Source organism: Triticum urartu, chromosome 7A (genome assembly GCF_056163025.1).
Source record: "Triticum urartu cultivar PI428250 chromosome 7A, HENAU_Tu73, whole genome shotgun sequence".
Lineage (NCBI taxonomy): Eukaryota > Viridiplantae > Streptophyta > Magnoliopsida > Poales > Poaceae > Triticum > Triticum urartu.
The window spans coordinates 68,812,467-68,840,415 of record NC_141879.1 but is presented as its reverse complement, the minus strand read 5'-3'; the positions used below and the strand labels follow the sequence as shown (position 1 = coordinate 68,840,415).

Here is a 27,949-nt window from a genome sequence, read left to right as displayed (position 1 = left end):
AAGATGGTGACGTTATCGTCTTTTTCTAATCACATGAACCGTGGCTTTTCCCCACCCGGCTCAAAGTTCTTCGGAGATGTCCTCCATTTTTTCAAACTCCATCCTCGAGACCCTCGGGCCTAATTCCATATCCAATATCTGCAACTTCCAAGTTCTCTGCGAGGTGTACCTTCAAGAAGAACCAACTGTAGAACTCTTTAGAGAGTATTTTTATCTGAACCGTCAGAATGAGTGCACCAATGGCCCTAGCCTGGAACTTGGAGGTATCTCAATTCAGCGTCGACAAGGCGCCGTCTTCCCCCTTATAGCATTGCCAAGTCATCCCAAGGACTGGAATCAGACTTGGTTTTATTGTCAAGACACTTCACCAGCAAATGAGCATCCACTGTCGAGTTATCGCTCAAAGCGTCTTGACTCCAAATTTGCACTTCCTGACAAACTCACTGCTGCTGAACGCAAGAAGCTGATACCATCCATCAAAAGGATTAATGCTTTATTGGGGAACGACTTAACCGGAGTTGACTTGACCCGTTGCTAGGTTGCGTGGCGGGTCATCCCTCTAAGCCGTCGATCAAAATTGATGTATGAGTATGGCGGAGGCCCAAATGACTCTCTTCGTCACAGCTCCGTTCAATTAACTGAAGAAGATATTGTTTCAATGTCAACCCTTCTGGTGAAAGGAAAATATGAAGACTGCAGTAAACTCGGGTTAAACCCCTTCTGCAAGCTTAACCCGGTGCCAGAGGTAAAGAAACTCGGATCTCTCTCCTTTGTATTTTTCACAGCCGTATTGTTTTTTAATACTTGCCTGACCTTTCATCTTGTTTTTACCTGTTTACAGGCCAAATCTGATTTCTGGAAAGTCAAATATGACCACGAAGCTGCCAAGAAAGCGAGAGTCGCCGCCATAAACGCCAAGAAAATGACCCGGAGGTCTAAAAAGAAGAAGAAGAGCACCGCTGAAGACTTCTTGAAGCTTGACGATACTTCTGAGTCGGAGGTAGCCCTTGACTCCCTTGGCCAACTTTTTAATAATCTTATTAACACTGATGATTACCAGGATGACACTGGGGCCAGTCAGGCTGTGGAAGAAGAGGTAACTATTTCCTCCGACTCAGCCCATTTGCCAAGACAGAAACTTCGAGTCGTAACCCGGAAAGTAAGGTTTTCACACCCTTTGGCTTATCTAGACCCTCACTTTCTTTTGAAAAAGCAGCAACATGAGAGCCGCCGTCAAGCCCGGAATGAAGACGAGCCGCCTGTTATTCTTCAACGAACTCCTCAAAAGCACCGAAATGAGGTTTACTTCTTTGTCTTTGACTTTCTGTTTAATGGATCCTTTCCCTTTCATTACTTAACTTTATTTTATCTTTTCAGGAGGTGTCTCACTCTTCTGGCGACTCGTCTCAGACCCAATTTCCGACCTTTAAGACTGCCCCTGGGTAAGAAAAAATCCTCTTTCCTCCGTGTTTTTCAAACTATATATTTATACTGACAGTCCTATAATATTTCTCTTGGTGGTCAAGCTAAGTCCAAGAAGGCAAATGCAACTAAGCCGGTGGAAGACCCGCCAGTTCCTGTCCCTGAACCGGCCATGCCATCTTCTCCTCCGTTAACTGATACTCCAGAAGACTCGCCTGTCAATGCAGAAGCAAATCCTCCTGAGCCGTCGGCTGACGATACCACCATTAACCCTTCTGCCACTGGGCCATCCAGCTCGGCTAACCCGCCATCACCGTCTGCTCAAGACTTTCTGATCACTGGGAGCCGCTTCGTTGAGCCGGGGAATCCCACCATGTTGGCTCGTCATACTGAGAAACAAGAGGCGCTGGAGAGACAAAAAGTGTGTTTTGATATTTTGCATTATGACCATCTGAATGCCAACGATATATTATCCGGCTATCTCAGCCATGTGCACTCCAGCCGTGACTCGAAGATTGAAATGGTCAAGCAGTTGCAGCTGAAGTACGAGGTACATTCTTCCAACTTATATTCTGCCAGCCCCCAAGTCTTCAGATTATGATAAAACCGGAATGATCCGTAGTCCCCAAGGGCCGGTTCATTTGACCGTAAATGAGCCGGTTCGTTGAATTTTCATAATCGTCTCGTGCCGAACTCAACAAATATTGTAGTCCGGCTTACCCTTGAGATACTTGCTGAATATCATACATTAGCCCCCAAGTGCCAAGTGATGTTACTTTGTAAAGTACTTGGGACTTGAAGTATAGTAGAGTCATAAAAATTTGTTTTGGCATACATTATTAGCCCCCAAGTGTCAAGTGTCTTTGTAGTGCAAAGGCACTTGAGACTTAAGTCTTGAACTTTGAGCTTTGATACACCTGTATATGTCTTGCAGAACGCCCTATCTGAGTTGGGTTTGCAATTGACTGACGCCAAGACCCGGCTGGCGGATCAGGAGGCAGAAATCAAGGCTGCCGACTCCAAGCTTCAATTAAGTCTTGGTGAGACGGAAAAATTGAAAAACAGCTTGACTGCCAAGAAGAAAACCTGGGCTGAAGAGAAAACACTACTGACACAACGCTCCGAAAAGGCGGAAGCAGCTCTTGAGGAGGTTACTACAGAACTGTCCGGTTTAAATAACCGGGTATCTCAAATGGTGTCTGCCATCTTTGGTAAGTCATCTGTACTGACCTTTTGTACCTTATCCTGACCCGGAATATAAACCGATGGCTGATCCTTTGTTTATAAAACATGTGCAGGCCCACGAAGCAAAAATTTGAGCCAAGACAATGTGATTAAACTAAAGGCAGTGTATACCTTAGTAGAGCAATTGTACATTGGCGCACAACGGGCACTTTCCGCTATTTCTCCTGCCAACCAAGGACCCAACCGGCTCAGTGATGTCTTAAAAAAGCTGTCAATCTTACCCGCCAGGTTCCAAGAAGTGAAGCGCTCCTGTGCCAGAGCCGGAGCTTTGATTGCCCTGAGCCGCTCCAAGGCTTGGGTGCCAGATCTAGACCCTGCCGACGTAGCCAGTGGGTATCCTACCGTGAAGGAAGACGGATCTCCCTTTGAACAAGATGACTTCATGGCTTGTGTGTGCGGAGTTCGTCCTCAGGCGACTATTCTTGGAGATGAAACTGATATCGACAAGTATCAGCCGGGTTTTGATGTGGAAAATAAGAATATGGCAACTCCCTCGTACAAGGTGACAGATTTAATCCCGCCTGTTCGTGAACATACATTTGCTCCAGAAGTTGATCCGGCCGGCCTGATTGACGAAGAAGCAGAATTTATTGCCGTGAACGTTTTTGATTGGTCAAAGCCCAGCTTCCAATCAGCAGAAGGCGGTGAACCGGCGAGGGAGGAGTGATGACCATCTTCATGGGCTTGTAAAAGCCTTGTAATAGATTAGTTTTTGAAAACACTGCATATTCTGCCTATGCCACCGCGCATAAAACACCGTGTGTTACTCTATGCTTTCTGATGTTAATATATGCATCATATTTATGGTTGTCCCTGCAATACTTCAACTATGTTCCTGTAGATAAAAAGGAAAAACCTGGCTTGGTGGCTTAGTACCAAACGGGTCAGAACACCCGGTTTATAGCCAATATTTTTATCATAGTAAAAACAGAACAAGATGTAAAAAGAAAACAAGGCTGAAATAACCTTTGATTAATACAGAAAGCAACTGTTCATAAACAATAGCCACACCTGTACCTTTGATCTCCAGACCATCGGTTTAAAGGACCCGGGTGATGAAGTTGATAATCCAGTCTTTTTTGAGAAGTCAATGCTTTTGAATACTTAATGATTATCATGCCCTGGCGGCTTGTTGTCAAATAGTCCAGCCGGTGAAAAGACCATACTGATTATTTGTGAAATTGAGACAACAAAAAACCAATAAGGCAAATAACAGGTGTTAAACAAAATTAACCTTGTAATTAAAGGTTGGGGGGTTTCTTATTCGAATACGATCAGTAAACTGGACCAAAGGGGTTAAGCTAAGGTTCAAATACGACCATATAGCCCCTAGTGGTTTTGGCGTTGCGCCGATCAAGAGGGTACCGACAGCTATGTTCTCTTTGGTTTGAATACGACCTATATTTGAACAGGAAGCCCCCAAATGACCTTGAGAGGTTTTTAACCACCCTGATTCAAATACGATCCAAGTCGGACCCAAAAGGGGTTAAGCTGTGATTCGGATACGATCAAGAAGCCCCCTAGTGAGTTTGGCTTTGAGCCGATCAAAAGGGTTACGATAGCTATGTTCTCTTTGGTTTGAATACGACCTATGTTTGAACATGAAGCCCCCAAGTGACCATGATAGTTGAAGCTAGACTCGAATACGATCATAAGACGGACCAAAAAAGGTGAGACTTGATTCAAATATGATTAGTTCCTTAATAGTCATTTGAAAATAGTAGTAAGAAATAATAAAGATGCGTAATCTTTCTGAAAAGAAAAGAGACCGATGGTCCTGCTTTATTACTTATCATAATATATACAACCTCAAAGTATGTACATGATGAGAGCCGGTGGCTCAGGTGTAGTATGGTCGGAGTTGAGCAATGTTCCACGGCCGGCGGGTCTCCTCTTCCAACTTACGTGAGTCTTTGTGCTCTCGAACGTCAATGAGGTAATATGACCCGTTGTTTAAGTTCTTGCTGACCACAAAGGGTCCTTCCCAAGGTGGGGATAGCTTGTGTGCATCTGATAGATCCTGGATGAGCCAGAGCACTAGGTCACCTTCTTGAAAAGTCCTGGACTTAACCCGGCGGCTGTGATAACGGCGAAGGTCCTGTTGATAAATTGTTGATTGAGCCACTGCTAAGTCTCTTTCCTCATCTAACAAGTCAAGTGCATTCTGCCTGGCTTGTTCATTGTTAGCTTCAACATAAACCGCCACACGGGGCGAGTCATGACGGATGTCACTAGGCAACACTGCTTCCGCTCCATAAACCATGAAGAAAGGTGTACAACCTATAGACCTGTTAGGGGTGGTGTTGATACTCCACAGCACTGAGGGTAGCTCCTCTACCCAACAACCCGGTTTTCACTGCAAGGGAACCATAAGCCGGGGCTTGAGACCTTTTAAAATTTCTTGATTTGCTCTCTCAGCTTGACCATTGGATTGAGGATGGGCTACAGAAGAAACATCAAGCCGGATATGCTCGCGCTGACAGAACTCCTCCATAGCCCCTTGGGATAGATTAGTGCCATTGTCAGTGATAATGCTGTGTGGAAAACCAAAACGGAAAATCACCTTTTTCATGAACTGAACCGCTGTGGCCGCATCACACTTACTCACTGGTTCTGCCTCAACCCACTTTGTGAATTTGTCAACTGCCACTAAAAGATGTGTCTTTTTATCCTTAGACCTTTTGAAAGGTCCAACCATGTCAAGCACCCAGACCGCAAACGGCCAAGTGATGGGGATCATCCGCAGCTCTTGAGCCGGCACATGTGCTCGTCGCGCAAATTTTTAACATCCATCACATCTACTGACCAGATCTTCTGCATGAGCGTGAGCCGTCAACCAGTAAAAACCATGACGAAAAGCTTTAGCCACCAGAGATTTTGACCCGACATGATGACCACAATCGCCCTCATGGATCTCACGAAGTATTTCTTGGCCTTCTTCAGGGGAAACACGCCACTGAAACGCTCCAGAGACGCTGCGATGGTAGAGTTCTCCGTCAGAAATCGTCATTGACTTAGACCGCCGGGTTATCTGTCGGTCCAGGGTCTCATCCGCTGGTAGCTCGCCCCGGGTCATGTAATCCAAGAACGGCACTGTCTAATCTGGGATGGCGTGAAGAGCCGCTACCAACTGCGCCTCCGGGTCAGGAACAACTAGATCTTCTTTTGTAGGTAACTTAACAGACGGGTTATGCAAAACATCCAAAAAGGTGTTAGGTGGCACCGGCTTACACTGAGATCCCAATTGGCTTAAAGCATCAGCCGCTTCGTTCTTCCTACAGTAAATGTGCTCCACCTGATAACCTTTAAAATGCCCTGCAACAGCATCAACTTCACGGTGATAAGCCGTATGAGAGGATCTTTGGAATCCCACTTGCCTGACACCTGTTGAGCTACCAAATCTGAGTCGCCAAGACACCGGACCCGGCTCAGGCTCATCTCTTTAGCCATTCGAAGACCATGGAGCAACACTTCATATTCCACTGCGTTGTTAGTGCAAGGAAACATCAGCCGCAACACATAACAAAATTTGTCACCTCGAGGGGAGGTTAAAACAACTCTAGCCCCCGAGCCTTCCAACTGTCTAGACCCATCAAAGTAAATAGTCCAATATGTGTTGTCTGGTTTCTCCTCCGGCATCTGCATCTCTGTCCAGTCATTAATAAAACCAACCAGTGCTTGAGACTTGATCACAGTACGTGGTACATACTTCAACCCATGAGACCCAAGCTCAATGGCCCACTTGGTGACTCGTCCAGTGGCTTCTCTATTTTGAATGATGTCTCCCAAAGGAGCAGAGGTAACCACAGTGATTGGGTGACCCTGAAAGTAATGTTTAAGCTTCCGGCTCGCCATGAAAACCCCATATACGAGCTTCTGCCAATGTGGATATATTTGTTTGGATTCAATCAACACCTCACTGATGTAGTAAACCGGCCGTGGAACCGGATGTTCCTTGCCAACCTCCTTGCGCTCCACCACAATTGCCACACTAACAGCTCGTGAGTTGGCGGCTACGTATAACAACAGCGGCTCTTTCTCAACTGGAGCAGCAAGGACCGGCAGCTCAGCAAGCTATTTCTTCAGATCCTCAAAAGCAGAGTTCGCAGCATCGCTTCAAACAAAATCATCCGTTTTCTTCATCATCTGATACAAAGGCATCGCCTTCTCCCCTAACCGGCTTATGAACCAGCTCAAAGCAGCAACGCGACCCACCAGTCGTTGAACGTCATTGATGCATGTTGGTTTGGCCAGAGATGTGATTGCCTTAATCTTCTCCGGGTTAGCTTCAATACCTCGGTTGGACACCAAAAAACCAAGAGCTTGCCAGCTGGGACTCCAAAAACACACTTGGCCGGGTTAAGCATCATTTTGTAGACCCGGAGGTTATCAAAGGTCTCTTTCGGATCTGTGACCAAGGTTTCCTATTTCCTGGATTTTACTACTATATCATCTACATAAGCATGAACATTACGCCCAATCTGATTGTGAAGGCAATTCTACATACACCGTTGATAAGTTGCCTAGGCACTCTTGAGCCCGAAGGGCATAGATACACAGCAGAAGGCCCCAAACGGAGTGATGAAAGCTGTCTTCTCCTAGTCCTTGACTACCATCTTGATCTGATGATAACCTGATAAGCATCCAGAAAACTCAAACGTGCGCAACCCGTCGTAGCATCAATGATATGATCAATATGGGGAAGAGCAAAAGGGTCAGCTGGACAAGCCTTATTTAAATCGGTGTAATCCACACACATATGCCAGGTGCCGTTCTTTTTGAGTACAAGCATCGGGTTGGCTAACCACTTTGGGTGAAAGACTTCCACAATGAACCCGGCCGCCAAAAGTCGGGCCACCTCTTCTCCAATGGCCTTGCGCCTTTCCTCGTTGAATCGTCGAAGAAATTGCCTGACCAGCTTAAACTTTGGATCAATATTGAGAGTGTGCTCAGCGAGTTCTCTCGGGACACCCGGCATGTCAGAAGGTTTCCATGCAAAGATGTCCCGGTTCTCACGGATGAACTCGATGAGCGCGCTTTTCTATTTTGGATCCAAGTTGGCACTGATGATGAACTGCTTGGATGAATCGCCAGGCACAAAATCAACCATCTTGGTGTCATCAGCTGACTTGAATTTCAACACCGGTTCATGCTCTGTTGTTGGCTTGTTTAAGGACGTCATGTCCGCCGGGTCAACATTATCTTTATAAAACTTTAGCTCCTCTGTTGCACAAACAGACTCAGCATATGCAGCATCTCCCTCTTCACACTCCAGGGCTATTTTCCGGCTTCCATGTACTGTAATGGCGCCCTTGTAACCCGGCATCTTGAGTTGCAGATACACATAACACGACCGAGCCATGAACTTGGCGTAAGCCGGCCGTCCAAACAAAGCATGATATGGGCTTTTGATCTTAACCACCTTAAAGGTTAATTTCTCTGCTCTGAAATCATATTCATCTCCAAAGGCTACTTCCAGTTCAATCTTGCCAACTGGGTATGCCGACTTGTTGGGCACCACACTGTGAAAAACAGTGTTGGATTGCTTAAGACTCTAATCAGTCAACCCCATCCGGCGAAACATATCATAATAGAGGATGTTGATGCTACTGCCTCCGTCCATGAGCACTTTAGTAAATTTATATCCACCAACTTGAGGTGCCACTACCAAGGCCAAGTGACCTGGATTGTCGATCCGGGGAGGATGACCCTCTCTGCTCCACACAATAGGCTGTTCTGACCACCGTAAGTAACGCGGAATCGCCGGCTCAACGGCATTGACAGCCCTTTTGTGAAGCTTTTGGTCCCTCTTGCACAAACTAGTGGTAAATACATGATATTGTCCACTATTCAACTGTTTTGGGTTGCTCTGATATGCGGATTGCTGCTGATTACCTTGGCCGGGTTGTGGATTATAACCTCCTTGGTTACCCGTATGCCCCTGACCTTGAAAACCGCCTCCATCTGAACCGGCGCCCGGGCCATGAAAGCCGCCTCCACCTGAACCGCCACCAGGGCCGTGACTCCCATCAAACGCATTTGAATTCTTGAATGCCTTCATGATTGTGCAGTCCTTCCACAGATGGGTGGCCGGCTTCTCCCGGGTGCCGTGTCTTGGACAAGGTTCATTCAATAGTTGCTCAAGGGTGGGGCCTGACCCGCCCGACCGAGGGGGTTGCCTACCCTTGCGCCGTTGATTGTTGCCCTGCGCATTGGTGTTAGCCACAAATTCGTCAGCCTTACGTTTGCTACCTCCTTGATTTGTCGGGTTATGCTGGTGACCCTTGCCGTTGCCGTTCTTCTTTCCCTTCCCTGTCTTTTCTTCATCAGACACAGGGTCCTTGGTACTATCAAAATCGGCATACTTGACGAGAGCCGCCATCAACTGGCCCATGTCGTGGCAGTCACATTTAAGCCGCCCCAGCTTCTGCTTCAGAGGTTCAAAACGGCAATTTTTCTCCAACATTAAGACTGCCGAACCGGCATCCATCTTATCAGATGAATGGATTATCTCTTTGACTCGGCGCACCCAATGGGTTGTGGACTCACCTTCCTCTTGTTTACAATTAGTCAAGTCCACGATTGACATAGGTTGCTTGCATGTGTCCTTGAAGTTCTGAATGAAACGGGCCTTTAACTCCACCCATGAGCCGATGGAATTGGGGGGCAACCCTTTTAGCCAAGTACGAGCCGTTCCATCCAACATCATGGTGAAATATTTAGCCATTGCCGCGTCGCTGACCTCCAACAGCTCCATGGCCATCTCATAACTCTCAATCCAGGCCCCAGGCTACAAATCGTCCGTGTAATTAGGCACCTTACGAGGCCCCTTGAAATCCTTTGGCAAACGCTCATTACGTATGGCCGGAACTAGGCAAGGAACACCTCCGGTTCTTGTGGCCAGCCCTGCCTCAACCGAAGTTGCTGGATAAGCCAGAAACGCTTGATGAGCCGCCTGTTCCGCCGCCAGTTGAATCGCTCGCTCTGCTTCTTGTCGGATCCTCTCCTGATCCGCCAAGTTAAGGGTTCCAGCCTGTCCCGGCTCATGCCTCTGCGGCCGGTTGCGCCATTGAACATTGCTTGACATGTCATTTGAATCCATACGCCTACTGTAGCTTGGGCTCCGGCTCGGGCGAGGGGTTGAATGGATCCTGTCTCGACTATAAGAGTACGCATCCTGCTGCGCCAGAGCTGTTTGAAGAAGTTCTCTCACCCTTCGTCTTTCGATCGCCGCCGGCGAGTCGCCCTCCATCGGGAGAGCCGCCAAACGAGCCGAAGCCGCAATGAGGTTTTCCAAGGGATTGGAGAAGTGACCCGGTGGTGTTGGTACATAATGAGGCGAAGTGATATGTATACGAGGCGGTTCCATGGCGCGCGGCTGAACCGGTACCCTGGGTGTCGTGATCCGATTTGCCTCTGGCGGGTTACTTGTCCCGGGCCCAGGCGTATGAAAAAGGTTCCTAGGATCGAGCATCAGAGGTAGACGTGACTGAGTTTTCTGATGCCTTCTTCTCATGACCTTGTTTGACGCGTTCAGATCCACCGAGAGCCGGAAAGTCTCTGCTTGAAGCTGTTGAGCACGAGCGTCCAAAGCCGCCCGCTCCGCGGCCATCCTGACCTCTTCTGCTGCTAAATTTTCTTTAGCTTGTACCATCTCCTCACGTACGCGTGCCACCTCTGCGTCATGCTGAGCTTGATCCGCTGGCTCCACTACGACAGTCAACAAGGTCATCAGTTTATCCATGAGGTCCATCAGAATCTGAGCCGGGGGGCGCACGGGGTCTCCTGACCCGGCTGCGGCCGACCCGGTGGTTGTTGTTGCCGCTGCTGTGGAGTTCTGCCCCGGCTGTGTTCCTGCCATGAAGACTCCGGCCCAATTCGGCGGCTCAAGGGGGTCCGGAATACTGCTGCCATCGGAACAGCCCCCGAGCATGCCATCCTGCAGCTGATACAAAGAGTCCGTCTCTCCCGTTGATGATGTGGCGTCAGAACAGATGGCCGTCTCACTGCCGTCCACCGATTCTTCAGAGTATTCACCGCCGTTGATGCAACCTACGAAGGCATGCTTCACGACAGATTGAACACGGGTGGACTTCGCGCGCTGAGCCGTTTCGATGAGGTTGGTGTGGACGTCCTGCTCAGGGCCCGACTCGCCGATCCTGCCGATGAAGACATGAATTCCGCCGAAGGGGACCCGGTACCCGTATCAATTGAGCCGGCCTCGGGGCCCCAGCCTTCATCGTTGATGTAGAGTTTGCCGCGACGACTCTTGGTCATACGACTCACAACGTATCCCTTGAGCCCTTCGAAGTTGGCCTTCAAGAACTCAAATGCACCGTGCGCTGGCCCCACGGTGGGCGCCAACTGTCGTGGAATTGTCGCGGCAGATGTCCTAGCAAAAGGACTTAGTCGTAGGGCCATCACAACTAGGAAGCTTAAAGGGGTTAATCGGGACAAAGGACACAAGAAGTTTTATACTAGTTTGGCCCTTACGATGAAGGTAAAAGCCTACGTCTAGTTCTGTTGGAATTGCTAGGGTTTCGATCACCAAGAGGCTAATCCGCCGGCTTGGTTATCGATCTCTTGTTTCTTGCCCTAAGCCGCCACCGGGTCGTCCCCTTATATACACGGGTTGACGCCTGGTGACCTACAGAGTCCCTACCGGCTCATAAATCGAGTCCGGCTCGGTGACTTCTTTTACATGTCTTTCTTTATAAGTCTTTCCTTACATACGGCGGTTTACAATATTGGGCCTTAAGCCGCCTCTAGGCCTTTAGGCCTTCTATAAGATTTAACAACCTATCGCCTTGAGTGTTTACTAGGCTTCCTTTGTGACCCGCCATTTGGGTCTTGACCCGGCCCCTCCTGGGCGGGTCATAACTGATAGTTATATCCCTAACAATAAGTAAAATAAAGTAAAATTGGTTAAAAAAGATAAGTAAATTTAGGTGATTGGTTATCGTAAAAGATGGGACGAAGATGTGGTAGAAAGAAGGTGAAATGAAAACATTACATTCTAGTCAAATGTTGGCGTTGCCAGCTATTGACAACTTTATATAAGATAGGCAACACAACTCGGTAATCAATCAAGTAGTACATAATAATTGAAACAATGACAAGCATTGGCATGACAATTTTTGGCACCAAACCAGTGATGCTATATATACTCCCTCTGTACTACCGAGTGGAAACAAACTCTGATTTTTATGAGAGGGAAATCCCCAATCCGTCGGCCGATTACAAACGCTTCCCCTTTCCAAAAACACATTTGGATATCGACAAAGGTAATCATCAATGATTGGTTGACTAGTGGGGTGGGTGTAGTCCCGTCACTGCCCTGCCCGTCGTTTCCGCCGCGCCCGAGCCGACGCCGAGCGAGCCACCAAATCTACAGCCGTGAAGGGGGCGGAGAGCACGCTGCCGGCAGCTTCCCCTCCCCTCCTCGTCTCGCCATTTCCACGGATTCGAAGCAGAGCAGGTGCGTGTCCGTCTCCTCCCCCCTCTACTGTTCCATTGCTGAATCCGTACGCTCCAATCCACCGCCTGCTGCGGTGCCGCCTCTCAGCAGCGGCGCCCGGCGGCAGGCCTCGCCGCTTCGGCACCTCCCTGCTAAGATTCCCGGCCTCGGCCTTGCTTGCTCACCTGCTCGATCGATTGCAGGCCGCGCGCGGTAGGTGGATGCCAGCGGCTGGGATACAGGGATTGGGGGTCCTGTTTTGGTCAGTTCAGATTTACTCGCTTCTGAAGACTACTAGTTAGGATTTCAATCTAGAAAACTCAGCTAGGGCCGTAGGCCAACTTGATTCCGGTGGCGCTTTGACGATCTGCCGCATTCAGCATATTCGGGTGCTTTTCCACCCACCTTTGTTCGAGGCACAAACCCACAGTGAATTTTTTTACTGCATCTGCTGGCGCTGGATCCATCAGTTTTCTGATTGAATAATTCCAAAGCACATAAGTTAGATTACTGTACCGCCACAGCTGCGTTTGATTAGGACAGGCAGATAATGTCTGCCTCTCTGTGGTGTTTCAGTGTTTCGATTCGACGAGTTTGCTGATGAGCAGTGCCCACATAAGCTGGGCGCATCCCTGAACTTGTGATGCTCTGCTGCAAGGGGATTGTTATTTTGTGGTGATCATGATTTCGAGTTTTATTTGTGGCTCGCGCAAATAAAACGCCGAAATCATGATGACTTAATAGACAGCTCAGCTTCCTGGAATGCCTAAGTTTGGTTCCCATATCACGCAACATCGCGAAATTACCACTGATCGAGCTTGGCTCTGTTCTTGAACTGTACAACCACTGTGCTTCGCTTATTCTGTGTATCTTCCCTTTCCTTGTTTGTTAGCACATATTTTAAGGCATTAGATGGGAAGTCTTCTTCAGCTAACTGTTCGGTTTATTTAACTTTTCCGTTCACCGTTTGAAGAGTGAAGACAGTAACTAGAATTTCCTCTGCAGACCTTGTCCGACGACGTCTTCTTGGATGGCCGCTGCTGTAAAAACAAGCGGTGGTTTCTGTAACACACAGCAGCAGTGGCTACACTCAACGAGAGATCTGTTTTTACATGGATCCACTCATTCAAATGCCAAAGAATGCAAAAGCAAGAAGGCAAAAAAGCCCATTTCACTGCGTGTGAAAGCTACTTCCACGAAAGTGGAATTAGATTTTAATGATCCATCTTGGAAGCAGAACTTTCAAGAAGACTGGGATAATCGTTTTAATCTGCCACGTATTACAGATATATATGACTTGAAACCAAGGCCAACTACATTCTCACTCAAGAAACAGAGGTTTTGTGCGCTCTCTCTTCTTTGTCATCTTTGAATTAATTAGCCAGAATTCCTGTAAGCTAATAACTATGCGGCATTTCTTATCCAATGCCATCTATTATCACTCTGGTAGAACTCCTACTGGTGATGAAGATAGTACACCTATGGATATGTGGAATGGTTACGTGAACAATGATGACCGAGCGCTTATGAAGGTTAGTACTCTTACGAAAATTTAGCATCATACCGGAAGACTCAGACGTTAATTTGAAATTTAACATTTCACAGCGTTAGAGCCATCATTGAGCTGGGTGAGATCGTTTACTACTCCTGTACAGAAGATATGAAGATATGTTGTTGTAGTCTTTTAGACACTGGCAATCGGCAAGCATCATTGCACGCTTTGATGTTAACTTTTATAATAATATGGTATTTAAAGTTACAATGAGTATGATTATGTAAATATTCTCTATGGCAAATCTACTACTGCTATTCTCATATAGTGAATTTAAATACTTCTTTGTATCTTAGTCATGAAAGTTCAAACTGCTTGCTGCATGCACTTTAAAACATCTATTTGTAATGGAGTAGTCATAAATTTTGTGATATGCTTTCTCAGCAGCTAACTTCTATGATGCACGGCATCACTGCATTTATTAGCTCCTAAAGAAGCATGTAGCTCGCAAAAGGCAGCTTTTATTTTTGTTCCCACTATGCTGTGAACTTAACATTGCAATGCTACTTTAGGTGATAAAGTATTCGTCGCCTACTTCTGCTGGAGCAGAGTGCATTGATCCTGACTGTAGCTGGGTGGAGCAATGGTATGATATCTTCTAGGATACAAAGAAGTATTTAAATTCACAATATGAGTACTATTTCTGTCTGTGCCACAAGGATGCCATCTTTCTTCACATGCTATGTGTTATTTCACATCAACTTCTGCCCTTTTGTTTTCTACAATGGCGGAACTGCTACTTGTTTGTTAGATTTAACTCTTGAGAATCTTAAAGAGTCAGGCAGTGACAAATAGCTTTATGCAGGGTGCATCGTGCAGGGCCTCGTAAGGATATATACTATGAGCCAAATGAAGTAAAAGCTGCTATAGTTACTTGTGGAGGTCTCTGCCCTGGTTTGAATGATGTCATCAGACAGGTCCCTTTCTTTTAGCATTGTTCAAACAAATTTTGTTTGGCTGGCATGTCTACCTAAATTTTGGTACATGCCCATGGTACTCATTGCGGACTTCAACTTAAGTAAGATTAACCAGCTCTGCAAATTACAATTGGGGCTATGAAGCTCTGCTTATCCTATGATTTCTCCAATCAGCTACAAATAACATAAAAAATCAACAAATTCATTGAGTTTCATGCACAAGGTGTTACACACACATTCATTTGTCTAATGTAAATTGCAAATATAAAAGTGGGGCAAATTTCATCAGTGCATGATATTGACACGGTACTTTTATGAGTCCCCTGATCCTCAAACAGAAATGCGAGTGTTATCATTTAAAATTTCCGTGCAGCCTTTTTATCAGTCCATGCAGTTTTTCATAGATATGTTTTGTGGTTTTGTTGATGCTTTCAAACGGAGCATTTACCCTATCCAGTATTCTGGCAAGCAAATGATATAATAGACTCGAGTGCAAATTTTTGGTTAATGTTGAGTATATGACGTGTATTTGCATCTGCAGGTAGTATTCACCCTAGAGACATATGGGGTTAAGAATATTGTTGGAATTCCATTTGGTTTTCGTGGATTTTTTGAAAAAGGTCTAAAAGAAATGCCTGTAAGAAGCTCCTCTCATAAATCAGCAAAATAGTTACTGCTTATTAGGTTCTCAGATTTCATTTTGGTAACACCATCCAGCTTTCACGTAATCTAGTGGAGAATATTAACCTTGCTGGTGGAAGTTTTCTAGGAGTCTCCCGTGGAGGAGCTAAAACTAGTGAAATTGTAGATAGTATACAGGTAAGCAATCTGAATTGCAACAATTTTATTCTGTGTTGGTTATTCCTATACTTTTTAATAATCATGGGTTTTTCAGAAAATGATTAATGATTATCTGGTTTTTTAGGCCAGAAGAATTGATATGCTTTTTGTACTTGGTGGAAATGGTACCCATGCAGGAGCAAATGCTATCCATGATGAGGTTCTTATATCTTTATATTTCTTGTCAGTCCTTTATTTTTTACCCCGAAGCAGTTGGAAAACATCCTACTGTGATTTTTATATATAATAAAGTTAGTATGGTTAGTACAGAAGTTCAATAATTAGGGGATCAGTATGAATAGTATTTACATATGGTAGTTACAAACTGAGAGGAGATAAGGTTGTAAGCATGGGATTAAAGATTTTGTTGAATACACGACTTGAGTCTCTGGAGATGCTTGTGCTTGGTCCTGTGGGTCATAAGAATCAGGTCATCACAAAGATTGAAGTCCAAGTTATTAATTGTAGGAGGATGTTCTTGAAGATGAGGTCATTCCTCTGTTTCCTGATATTCCAGCATGAATATATGATAATCATCATACTGAAGGAGGTCATTTCTTGTCAGTCCTTCATCCAAATATTACATTAGCCCATGAATCTTTCAGAATTAAATGGAACCTCGCTTAAGTTTGAACCCAGATAGGTGAAGATGCATGGATGCAGAAACCCCCACCGTCCATCTTGTTTCATCTTGCTTTCAAGATTCATCATCTTGAACGTTCTATATATTTCTGTTCGTGCACAATACCTATTCATTCCCCTTCCCCAAACACTTGCAGTGCCGTAAAAGAAAGCTCAAGGTTTCTGTTGTAGCAGTTCCAAAGACCATTGACAATGATATACCTTTAATGGACAAAACATTTGGTTTTGATACCGCTGTGGAAGAAGCTCAACGGGCCATTAATTCTGCCTATATAGAGGTAGACTGCTGACTCTCTCTCTCTCTCTCTCTCTCTCTCTCTAAGCCATACTCTATGATATTATTAAAACATCATGTCATTAGGCACGTAGTGCGTATCATGGTATCGGCTTGGTCAAATTAATGGGAAGAAGCAGTGGTTTCATTGCAATGCATGCTTCTCTTTCAAGTGGGCAGGTTGATGTCTGCTTAATACCAGAGGTTCGTAAACACTGCGCTATTTGTATTGAAACGTACTATTTCTAAACATGGATGATGTACCAATAGAATCTTATACCTGTATGAAAAGGTCTCATTCGCGCTCGATGGAGAATATGGTGTTTTACAGCACCTCGAGCAGTTAATAAAGAACAAGGGATTCTGTGTGGTTTGCGTTGCTGAAGCTGCAGGACAAGTAAGTGAGCTCATGGTGGTTTTAGCCTTTGGCTTTTTCCGCTCCATATACCACTGATTAGCTTCTGTTTTCAGGAGTTACTGCAAAACTCAGGCGCAACTGATGCATCAGGAAATACAATACTTAGCGACATTGGTGTTCACATGCAACAAAAGGTTTGTATATGATAAATCTCTTTACCTCGGAAAGGTCGATTTTATAATGTACATGCTGTCCTTTGATACAGTAGAAAGTTAGATGGTTATGGTGACATTGAACTTGGTCTAGCCTTATTCGTCTTACCGTACTAGCTTTTCTAGCTGCTTATATGAGGTTGCTGAAACTGAGTGTCCCCCATACTTCCATCCTCCCGTTTCTCTGTTCCATTCTGGAAGTCGTCAATGGACAGCATTTAGTGACGCTGATTACTGTTACTATTTAGTGACACTGATTACACTCTGCAGATCAAGATGCATTTCAAGGGCATCGGTGTCCATGCTGATATAAAATACATCGACCCGACGTACATGGTCCGGGCTTGTCGTGCCAATGCGTCCGATGCGATTCTGTGCACCGTGCTTGGGCAAAATGCCGTAAGTTAAATCAGTTTCCTGCACGCCCTTGCAGTTTAATTAATCTTCTCTAACCGTAGACGTACGGTTCACCCATGTTATTATCCACAGCCTGCTCATGTGAGAATTCTATGATGCTGCCCTGTGCAGGTCCATGGAGCGTTTGCCGGGTTCAGTGGCATCACTTCCTGCATCTGCAACACTCACTATGTGTACCTTCCGGTCACGCAAGTCATCACGGCACCGAAGCGTGTAAACCATAAGGGCAGGATGTGGCACCGTTGCCTCACGTCCACAGGCCAGCCGGACTTCCGCTGACCACCTGTTGCTACAGAACTTGAATGATAAGTGCTATGGAATTTCGGTGTTAAGTTTTTGCCCTGTGCAATCAGTTCGGTTTTTCTCTTTGTGTAATCAGTGAAGTTTTTCAATGTTAAGTACTAGAGAATCTGAGTGCTGTGCTACATAATTAGTCCAGTTTTTGCTTGTGCAATCAGTTCAGCTCAACTTTTGCCTTGTGTAACCCTTCTTATTTTTTCCTTGCTCAGCGAGTTCAGTTTTTCCCATTTAACCTGCCCATCTTTGATTTTTGTGTCACCAGTTCAGTCAGTATTTAGATGTTCAAAATTTCCTTTGTGTAATCAATGTAGTTTTTGCATTATAACCCGTTCAGTCATTTATACTCCCTCCTGCCCCAAAATAAGTTTTGTGGTTTTAGTTCAAAATTTGAATTGAACTAAAACCACGACACTTATTTTGGAATGAAGAGAGTAATATGTTTCAGCGGTACAATTTTTCATTGTGAAAATTTTCAGTTTTGATAGTTTCAGTGGTTCACTGCTGGTGTTTTGGTCACTGGAACGCTGATAACATGGGAATCTGCCTGTTTTTGCCTTTTCCCCCCTCTTATTTTGACCATTTGACCTGAATTAGTGGGCTAAGGTCACTCAATCTGCGTCCAGTCGAGATCTCCCAAAAGCTGGTTCTCCCAAAAAAAATTGTGCGAGAAATGAAGAAAAAATAACTCAGGTTTCTCCTGGTCTCTCGCCTGTCCGATGTCATCGCGCTGCACAATAGCAGACACTCTTGGGGTCTGTATAGGATACAAACTATGTCACATCCAACCCGATGTCTACTATGTTTGTGGTTATTTTTTTTGTTCCAGCTTTTTTTTTTGTTCCTTCTTGCTATGTTATTTGTGGAAGCTTAGATACGACATCCTTAGAAAACATTTAGTAGATGTGAATTAGACAAATTGTTTTTCATTAATAACAAGCACGCAGATGATTCAGGATGGAGATCCTTTTCATATACAACAGCAGATAACCTGTAGATGCAACTCACCCGCTGTATATGTCATCGTTCGTTCGTACAGATAAAATGCATTTAATCTGTATTTGTTAAACTTTCGCGTCCTTTATTTTTTTCCCTATCTGCAAGCTGGGATATGATTTAAGTCGGTTAACTAGTGTTGGATTTGTGTTCTCGGGATCCACCATTGCGACTACGTTTGCTCAAACACCGGCGTGAAGCTTGGGAGATAGTGCATGAGCAGATGCAGATTTGTGGTTTGCGCTGTCAACATCTGAAAGATGGCAAATCGTGTACTGGGTTTGTGGTTGGCGGGTAGCCGGTATGTTTAGCCTTTGGTACCTGGCCCAACCAGCCTGACCCGACCTGGCCCAAAAAAGCCCGACCCGGCTCAGCCCGGTCTTGCTCACGGGCCGGGCCTGGGCCTAGGTTTTGAGCCTAAAGATCAGGCCTGGGCCTGTCATATTTGTGATTTAAGGAAGAGACCCGGCCCAAGGCTTGGCAGGCTTTTTCATTGCTGGGTCGGACTTGGGCCTGAATTCTAGGCCCAACAGCCAGGCCTAGGTTTTCTTCTTCGGGCTTTGGTAGGCCCGGCCTGACGGATGGCCAGGTATAGTGAGGCCCTTCCCCTCGTCACCAGCTCCGGCACTGTCGAGGCAGGCAAGCCTCCCGGCGCGGTCGAGATCTCCTATCCCTGCCACGAGGAAGAAGATGTCGACAAGACAAACCCCATGGGGAGGAAGTATCTGATGTTCGCCGCCAACTGCTAAAAAATAGTATGGCGAGGAACGCCGCCGCCGCCGCCGCCGCCAGGTTACTCGCCGACTCCCCATCTCCCTTCCATTCCAGCCACCACCACCGCCGCCGTGCCCTCCCAGTCCCCACATCCCGCTCCAAGACCTCCTCCGCCAAGCCCGCTCCTCCACCTCCCCGCACCGACACCACCGGCGATCCAGCTGCAGCCACCGGGCCCTGCCCCTCCCTCTTCCAAGAAATCTCCGGCCTCATCACCCCTGCCGCCGGCACGGCCAGCGACCCATCATTTCAATCTCGAGTGAATAGACAGTCGTGGAGGAGCGGCAACGAGGCCCCTTCACAATGCACGGAAGGTGCTCGACCAAATGCTCCAGAGACTTTTGCCTTTTTCGCCGGCAGAGTTCCTGACCAAGGGGTTCCTGATGGCCCTTCTGACAGCCCGGATGGCAACGCAAAAGGCTCTGCGCCTAGCCAGGAAGCATCATCTTACAAGGTGGTAGGAGGTGCGCTCGCCCAAGATCCTGATATTGACAGTGCCCAAGTGCAAAAGATCACCGAGGTTTTACGGTCAGAGGTGCCCGGATTGCCTTTCGAGGAGCGGCTGGGGAGCTTGGGGGTCGTGTACACGCCGAGGATTGTCAACATGGTGCTCAAGAGGTGCTTCAAGAAGACGCACCTGGGGCTCAGGTTCCACTACTGGGTTAAGCAACTTCCAGGGTTCCACCACACTACAGAGACGTACAACACGACGCTGTTTATTGCAGGCGAAGCAAGGAGTTTTGGGTTGATGGAGGAGCTGATGGGCGAGATGGAGAAGGAGATGTGCCCCAAGGACATCAAGACGTGGACAATTATCATAGCCAGTTATGGGAAGGCAAGGCAGGTTGGCAAGATGCTGTCTGCATTTCATGCTATGAAGAAATCTCGTTCCGTGGCAGTAGACACTAGAGTATATAGGACGATTCTTCGTGCCTTGTGTAACAATGCAAGGCATGAGCTTGCTCTTGAGTTCTACAAGGATATGCCCACCAACATGGACGTCGGTTCTGACATTCTGCGACTTCTGTTGTGCTTGCTGGCTGGATCAAATAATGCTGAAGCTGTCTTCATTATCAGAGATGATATGATTAAAAGCGCGAGGTATCCAGAGGAGTATTGCTACTTGGAAGTTCTACGGAGCTTCTGTGTCTCAGGAAAACTAGCAGAAGCTCAGAAAGTCTTTCAGCAGATGATGAACAAGTCCATGGATAGCTCATCTGCTTTTGAAACCCTCTTGAGGGGGCTGTGCAAAAGCGGAAGGATGGATGAGGCTCTTCAGCTAACGGAGCATATGAAGAACAGATCATCTATTAGCAGCATGGCATTTGGTTTTCTCATCGATGGCTACCTCAGGAAAGGAGAATGTACAAAGGCACTTCAGTTGCTGCAGGGAATGAGGGAGTATGGTTGTATTCCATTGGCCTCATCTTACACTCAGCTCATGCAGCACCTCTTCACATCTGATCAGTATAAAGAAGCCTGTGAACTGTATGAGGAGATGCAGGAAGTTGGTGTTCAACCAGATATTGTAACAATCACAGCATTGATAGCCGGGCATATTCGCAGTGGACATATTTCTGAAGCATGGGATATTCTAAAAAAAATGAGCGAGAACGGTCAAAAGCCCACAATTAAAGCTTATACAGTGTTCATCCATGAGCTCTGTAAGGCTTCCAAGCCCCTCGAGTCATTGGAACTTCTGAAGGAAATGTTGAAATTTGACTTCAGGCCTTCTGAAGAAACTTTCTGCCGGATTATTTCTTCCTTGCGTGAGAATAATTATCTGGAGGAAGCTATTAATGTTGAGAGAATGCGGGCACCTTTTGATATTAGAAAGCCTAAAGGTGAGACGGAAATCAGATCATTAGAGAAAACTGACACAGTTGATGAGTTTCAGAAATTATCCGAGTGTGAACTGGAGGAGAAGAAAATGATATTTGGGCCTGTTGTTCTTCCATCTGATAAAGACTCTGAGATATCGAGGTGCACATTTCGTGATAACGAAAATCACATCGAACTAACAAAGGACTACAGCGATGAAGATGTTGAAGGGATATGCCAAATTCTGTCATCTTCTGACAACTGGAGCTCAATGCAGCAGGCACTTGAGATGAGATCACTGCATTATACACCAAACCTTGTCAATGCCATCATGAAGTGCTGCAAGAGAAATGGCCATGTTGCTTTGAAGTTTTTCTCTTGGGTAGGGAAACGACTCTCCTACATGCACACAACAGAAACGTACAACACAGCTATGAAACTCGCAGGCTCCGCGAAAGATTTTAAGCACATGAGGCACCTTTACAGAGAAATGGCGTGGGCACAATGTTCTCCAACAGTGGACACATGGAATGTCATGATTTGCCAGTACGGTAATGCTGGTCTCACTGAAATGGCCCTGGAGACATTTTATAAGATGAAGCAAGCAGGCTTTCAGCCTGCCAGAAGTACTTACAATCACCTGATAATGTATCTCTGCCGCAGAAAAGGCCGAAAAGTAGACACCGCAATCAAGATCTTGAAGGAAATGATTCATGCAGGTTATATGCCTGATAATGATGGGCTTTGCACGTATCTTTCAGCATTATGCGAGTGCGGGATGTTGGTTGATGCAAGAAGCTCGATAGTATCACTATGTGAACACGGGTTTACTAAACAGATTGGCTACTCCATACTCCTTAGATCATTATGCAGGTCTGATAGAAAGGAGGAAGCTGTCAGTTTGTTTGATGATATGGAGAGATATGGCTGCTCCAGAAGTGAGTACATGTATGGAAGCTTCATTCATGCATTACTGAGGTGGAATCGCTTTGAAGACGCTGTAGCCAAGTTTGAAGAACTGAAGAATGCAGGCATACGTCCAAGCACCCATATGTATACCTCGTTCATCATCTACTTTTTTCAGAAAAGAGACGTTGTCAAGGCAATGGATATGTTCAAGGAGATGGTAGACGAAGGATGTGAGCCTTCAGTCATCACATACTCCGCGTTAATACGCGGTTACATGGAAGTAGGCATGGTTTCAGAAGCCTGGGATGTCTTACGGCACATGAAACTGAAAGGACCATCGCCAGACTTTGGGACCTACTCGATGTTCATAATGTACCTCTGCAAAGCTGGTAGATCGGAGGATGGGTTGCAGCTGATTCATGACATGCTGGATGGTGGCATCACCCCCAGCGCAGTAAACTTCAGGACTGTTTTTCATGGCCTGAATATGGAGGGCAAGCACAAGCTAGCCGACTCTGTCCTCCAGTCAAAATGGCATCTGCGGAGGCAAAGGAGCTACTCAGATTCTTCGTTTGTTTAATCTTGCAGATGTGCTCACATACTTGGTTCACTCAAAATAAATCTTCACGAGGATCATTTTTCTTTTCTTTAGACAAGCTTATATATAGGAGCATCTTCTAAGGATGAACTGTAACCTTTTTAGTACCGCAATACTAGAAGCATCCTGTCATTCTCAAAGTTTCAGGAGATGAGGCATACTAGGATGCAAAGATCTCAATAGGATTATTTATTTATTTATGCTCATTGGCTATTCCTCAGTCGTCCAAGAATATAAATTGTATCAGTCGTTTGCAACCGAGGAGAGCAAAGTTTAATACCAGAGTTTTCTAAACATTGGTGTTCACATGCAACAGAAGGTTTGTATACGACAAATCTCTTTACCTCGGAAAGGTGGATGTTATAATGTGCAGGCTGCTCTGTATAACCAGTTCAGTCAAACATTTTAGATGTTCAGTTTTTCCTTTGTGTAATCAGTACAGTCTTTGCCTTCCATAACACTTCCAGTTTTCTTCCATTGTGAAAATCTTCAATTTGTACAGTTTTCAGGGCATCAGCGCTACTTGTTTTGTCACTGGAACGCTGACAACATCCAAGTAGTTTTTGGCTTTGCTTCATTTTGACCGTTTGATCTGACATAGAGGGCTAAAGTCACTCAATCTGGGTCCAATCAAGAGTTGGTTCTCATAGAAGTCGAGCCTTGGCGTATATCGCGCCCGTAAATGAAGAAAAGAAATAACCCAGGTTTCTCTTGGTCTCTCCATGAAGTGTTGCATGCCCGTCCGATGATTATAGGTCTCCTTCGATTCAAATGAGCAGTACCACACCTGAAGAAGCAGGGCTCCTTGGATTCAAATGATTTCATAGAAATTCTAGAGGATTAGAATCCTTAGATTTTTTTTCTATAAATTCTATATTGGTTGTTTGATTTATAGGATTGAATCATATTCCCTCCGTTCCTAAATATTATTCTTTCTAGAGATTTTAACAATTGACTACATACAGAGCAAAATGAGTGAATCTATGAATGTACGCTGTACCTAAATATTACTCTTTCTAGAGATTTCAACAATTGACTACATACAGAGCAAAATGGATGAAATGAGTGAATCTATGAATCTATGCTTTAAAATATGTCTATATACAGTATGTGGTAATCCATTTGAAATCTCTAAAGAAACAAATATTTAGAAACGGAGGGAGTATATGATTTTTTTCCTTTTCTTTTACTATGTTGCGAATATGTTTTTTCTATTCCCGCGTTTTTAGAATCCTGTGAATTCAAAGAGGCCTAAATCGTCGGGACGAGGCATACTAGCATACAAAGGTCTCACTAGGATTAAAAAAATTTTGTATGCACATTTGTTATTCAGTCCGAGAACGGCTGCAGCGATGGCTCACCAAAACCTCGCCGAGGACGGGGATGAGGCGTCTCACTGTTGACATCTCCAACGGAGAAGAACGGGTTTCGCAGGGTTCAGGTTTGGAGGCTTCTCTGTTTTGATACGGCACGGATTAGACGGAGCCCGAGCTCAAGACAGGGACACTGTGGCCGGCCACGGAGGGGGAGAAGCAGGGGTGGAGAAGGTGATGGGGAGCTCGCTGGGGAAGACCACTGCTGACATCCAACAGTCAGGCCACTGCAAAATCGACTAGAACTCGTTCTACTTTTCAGCTAACTGTTCACTAGGTGCTCCCTTATTATGACATTCAGGGATGTTTCCATTCCATCACATCTCAACAAAAAAAAAGAAAAAGAAAGAAGAGATGGATCTATCTATCACTAGCTACTGCTATTGCTACGTCCTACGTACATACAGACTCCCACTCAATCTATCAACTACTGCCGGCTAATGGTGCTTTCTCCGCTTCTTCCCGGCTCGGTCCTTCTTTCCCAGGACTCAAGGACAGATTCCAAGAAATCAAGCCGCGTCTCCGACTCCCTGAGCGCGAGCTTGGTCTCCCTGAGGGCGAGCTCGGCCTCCAGGGCGGCGAGCCCGGCCTCCCTGAGCAGGCGAGCGCGGAGCTCCGGCACCGACGCCGACTCCGGCAGCTGCATCGCCATCCCCAGCTCCGCCAGCAGCTCTGGATTCGCAACGCACAACGCAAAATACATAGATTAATAAGATAACAATGAACCGATGAGGGAAACAGAGGAGTCTCAGAAGGAGGACTTGCTTACCCTGCTCGCGCGCCACCGCCGCGGCGCCCCTCTCGATCACCGCCGTCGTTCTGGCGAGCAGCGGGTGAAACTCCAGCAGCGGCTGCAGCAGCTCCCTGGAGATCGCCTCCTGCACCGGCGTGCGCGCCGTGCTCTTGAGCACCACCAGCTGCCGCAGCAGCTCCCTGGTCATCGCGTCCCGCTCCTGCTGGGTCGTCATGTGTGCTTTTCTTCTGGCTCGAGCTGGGCGGTGGAGCTACCTGTGGACTGTGGTGAATGTGTGAGCTGGGCGGTGGCGCTACCTGCGGTGACGACGAAGGCCTTTATTCCTCGTTGCGAGGCGGTGCGCGGTACGCGTGCATGCATTGTTGGCAGCGTGGGCGGGCTGTGCACGCGCGCGTGTCTGGGGTAGCCTGGTACGTGGCGGTTGCATGCTGCTGTGCGGATTGGCGTGTCGGTTTGGCAGGCGCGCCGCCGCCGCACCCAGGCCACACCGCCGAAGCCGCACGAACACCCAAACCGACAGAAGGCAGGGTCAGCCGGCTCAAGCTCACTCGAGGCTCAGGGTGGACTTCACGAGCGGTCGTTTGGACCGGCTCATGGCCCGCTCGGTCCGGGCTGGCTCGGTCCTAGCCCGACAAAAAAATCGGCCGGTCCGGTCCCTCAAAACAAGACCGAAAATCGCCTGGTCCGGTCCGGTTAAAGCTCGGGCCGACCAAGCGGACCGAAGAAGCAGCCGGCGGCATGGCAGGGCCATGGCCAGAGCGGGGTGGAGCGTGGCTGGGGCTTGCCAGGGGCATGTCGGGGGCTTGGCGAGTGCGTGGCGGCAAGGCGTGACAGGTCCACGCACCTGTGCCGCGGCCGCCGCCGTCCAACGCACAAGCAGAGCACCACCGCATAACATCAAGGCCACCAGCTTTCCGGCGACGAACCATCATGTCTAGGAGTTCCTCCGTCGTGGGATCTATCATTTTCGTCAAAGAAATCGACGAGGGATGTCCTACATAGCCGCATCAGCCATCGTTCCTTTCATCTCTGTCCACTGGCTGTCATGTCAGATTCGTCGCTGATGAGCTCCCTCTGGTGTTCGTCTTGGTCATGTAGCTTCCTTTGATTCTTCTCAAGCTCTCAGACATCTTTTCGATGAGCTGCGCTTCCTCTAGCAAGATATCTTCTCGATGAGCCGTCGCCGGAGCTCCAGAGCGCGCCCTGCCCATGTCTTGACCGGTCCTCACGGTCCTCTCGGTCCGGCCCGAGCTCGGCCATTGCCGGTCCGGTCCCTGAAAACAGGACCGCGACGTTGCTCGGTCCGGTCCGGACCGGACCGCCGACAGCCGGTCCAAACGCCGGCTCGGACCGGGACCGGACCAGCTCGGACTGTGTCCACCCTGACTCGAGGCCGAACCCTGGGGGGCTACCTACCAGACCGCCAGAACGACCCCACAAAACAGCAAAGCATAGGATCCTCAAAAAAAAAAAAGCAACGCAACGTGACCACCCACAGCAGTCAGAAACAATTTTTTTGGGGGTCGGCACATAGCCTTGGCTAAGCTAAAAGCCTCGCTTCACGCAAGACAGAAACTAGTCTCGCCTAAAGCCAGCGCCAGACTCAGCCGGCCCAGCGCCCTGGTTATTTTTCTCTTTTTTTCATATTGTTTTTGTTTTAGTTAAATTTTTATTTCAAAATTTACATTCTTTAAAAAATTAAATATATATATATATTAAGAAAACAATTTACAAAAAAATTTAAAGAATGTTAATCATGTGAAAAAAGTTAGATGTGTATAGAAAAAAAATTCTGATGTATAGGAAAAATGTATAAGAAAAATATACAATATGTAAGAGAAAATAGACATCAAAAATATATTTCAAATATGTTATTCATGTATAAAGAAATATTCCTAATGTATACGACAGATGTTCAACATTTCTAAAAAAGTAGGCACTGCAACATATAATGGAAAAATGTTAATCATGTATTCGAAAAATGTGCACAATGTGTCCGGAAATAGTATACATAAAAATAATTTTTTAAATGTTAATCATGTATTTAGAAAATGAAATTGTGTAGGTAAAAATGTTTCTGATGTACCAAAAAAATGTACAGTGTGTATAAATATAGACTAAAAAATATATGTTTAAAGAAATGTTAATCATATTTTCGAAAAAAAATTAAACATGCATATAAAAATGTTTTTGATGTATAAAAATATATCAATATTTATGAAAAAAGTAGACTCTAATACAAGTTTTAAAAGAAAGTGAAATCATGTATTCTGGAAAATATTAAACGTTTATATAAAAAATGTTCGGGAATGTATACTAAAATATTCAATGTGTATTATGCATAAAATAGAAATAAAAATATCTGTCTACATTTTTTAATGTTAAAGGTGTATAGAAAATGTTTAAGTTGTATATAAAATATGTTACTAATGTTAGAAAAATATACAATATGTATGAAAAAAGTAGACACAAAAAATAAATGTTTAATTAAATGTGAAATCATGTATTCATAAAATGTTAAATATTTATATAAAAAATTTCCTGATGTATACAAAAAATGTACAACATGTATAGATAAAATATACTCCCTTTGTTCCTAAATGTAAGTCTTTTTAGAGGTTTCAAATGAACTACAACATACGGATGTATATAAACATATTTTAGAGTGTAGATTCACTCATTTTGCTCCGTATGTTGTCCCTTGTTGAAATCTCTAAAAGGACTTATATTTGGGAACGGAGGGAGTATAAAGAAACATATGTTTTAAAAAACTATTAATCATGAATTTGGAAAACGTACGACGTGTATATAAAGAATGTCCATGGCTTATAAAGAAAGTAACACATGTATTTAAAAAGTAGACAAAAAATATATATGTTTAATAAAGTGTCAAATCATGTATTTGGAAAATGCTGAACATGTATATAAAAAATGTTCCTCATGCATACAAAAAATGTACAATGGTTATGGTTAAAATATGAATAAAGACTATAAATGTTAAAACTATATATTAAAATATTCATGTTGCATACAAAGAAAGTACAATGTTTATGAAAAAAGTAAACGTACAAACATAAGTTTTAAAATATGT

The 27,949-nt window shown here is 45.6% G+C and overlaps 3 protein-coding genes across 4 annotated transcripts; 2 read left to right on the top strand and 1 right to left on the bottom strand.

Moving 5' to 3' along the window:
• The first annotated feature begins 11,905 nt into the window (after positions 1-11,905).
• Positions 11,906-17,804, top strand: LOC125519733 (ATP-dependent 6-phosphofructokinase 5, chloroplastic). Of its 2 annotated transcripts, XM_048684479.2 has the most exons (15): positions 11,906-12,145; positions 12,328-12,386; positions 13,130-13,462; positions 13,575-13,656; positions 14,189-14,262; positions 14,482-14,593; positions 15,135-15,230; positions 15,311-15,412; positions 15,519-15,593; positions 16,213-16,353; positions 16,437-16,553; positions 16,642-16,746; positions 16,821-16,901; positions 17,190-17,318; positions 17,448-17,804. In XM_048684479.2, exons 3-15 carry the CDS (start codon positions 13,155-13,157, stop codon positions 17,613-17,615), a joined length of 1,590 nt encoding a protein of 529 aa, XP_048540436.1. In that variant the 5' UTR covers positions 11,906-12,145; positions 12,328-12,386; positions 13,130-13,154; the 3' UTR covers positions 17,616-17,804. The 2 variants fall into 2 exon arrangements, with proteins under 2 accessions (XP_048540436.1, XP_048540435.1); XM_048684478.2 differs by lacking the exon at positions 12,328-12,386 and having other exon boundaries at positions 11,908-12,145.
• Positions 17,805-19,196: 1,392 nt separating this feature from the next.
• On the top strand, positions 19,197-23,616 carry LOC147957882 (Pentatricopeptide repeat (PPR) superfamily protein). Its single transcript, XM_087535878.1, has one exon. It carries the CDS (start codon positions 19,387-19,389, stop codon positions 22,711-22,713), a length of 3,327 nt encoding a protein of 1,108 aa, XP_087392004.1. The 5' UTR covers positions 19,197-19,386; the 3' UTR covers positions 22,714-23,616.
• A 716-nt stretch (positions 23,617-24,332) lies between these two features.
• LOC147957881 (uncharacterized) lies at positions 24,333-25,154 on the bottom strand. Its single transcript, XM_087536033.1, has 2 exons — positions 24,874-25,154; positions 24,333-24,776 (listed from the first exon to the last, which is right to left on the bottom strand). Exons 1-2 carry the CDS (start codon positions 25,070-25,072, stop codon positions 24,532-24,534), a joined length of 444 nt encoding a protein of 147 aa, XP_087392159.1. The 5' UTR covers positions 25,073-25,154; the 3' UTR covers positions 24,333-24,531.
• Between the last annotated feature and the right edge of the window lie 2,795 nt (positions 25,155-27,949).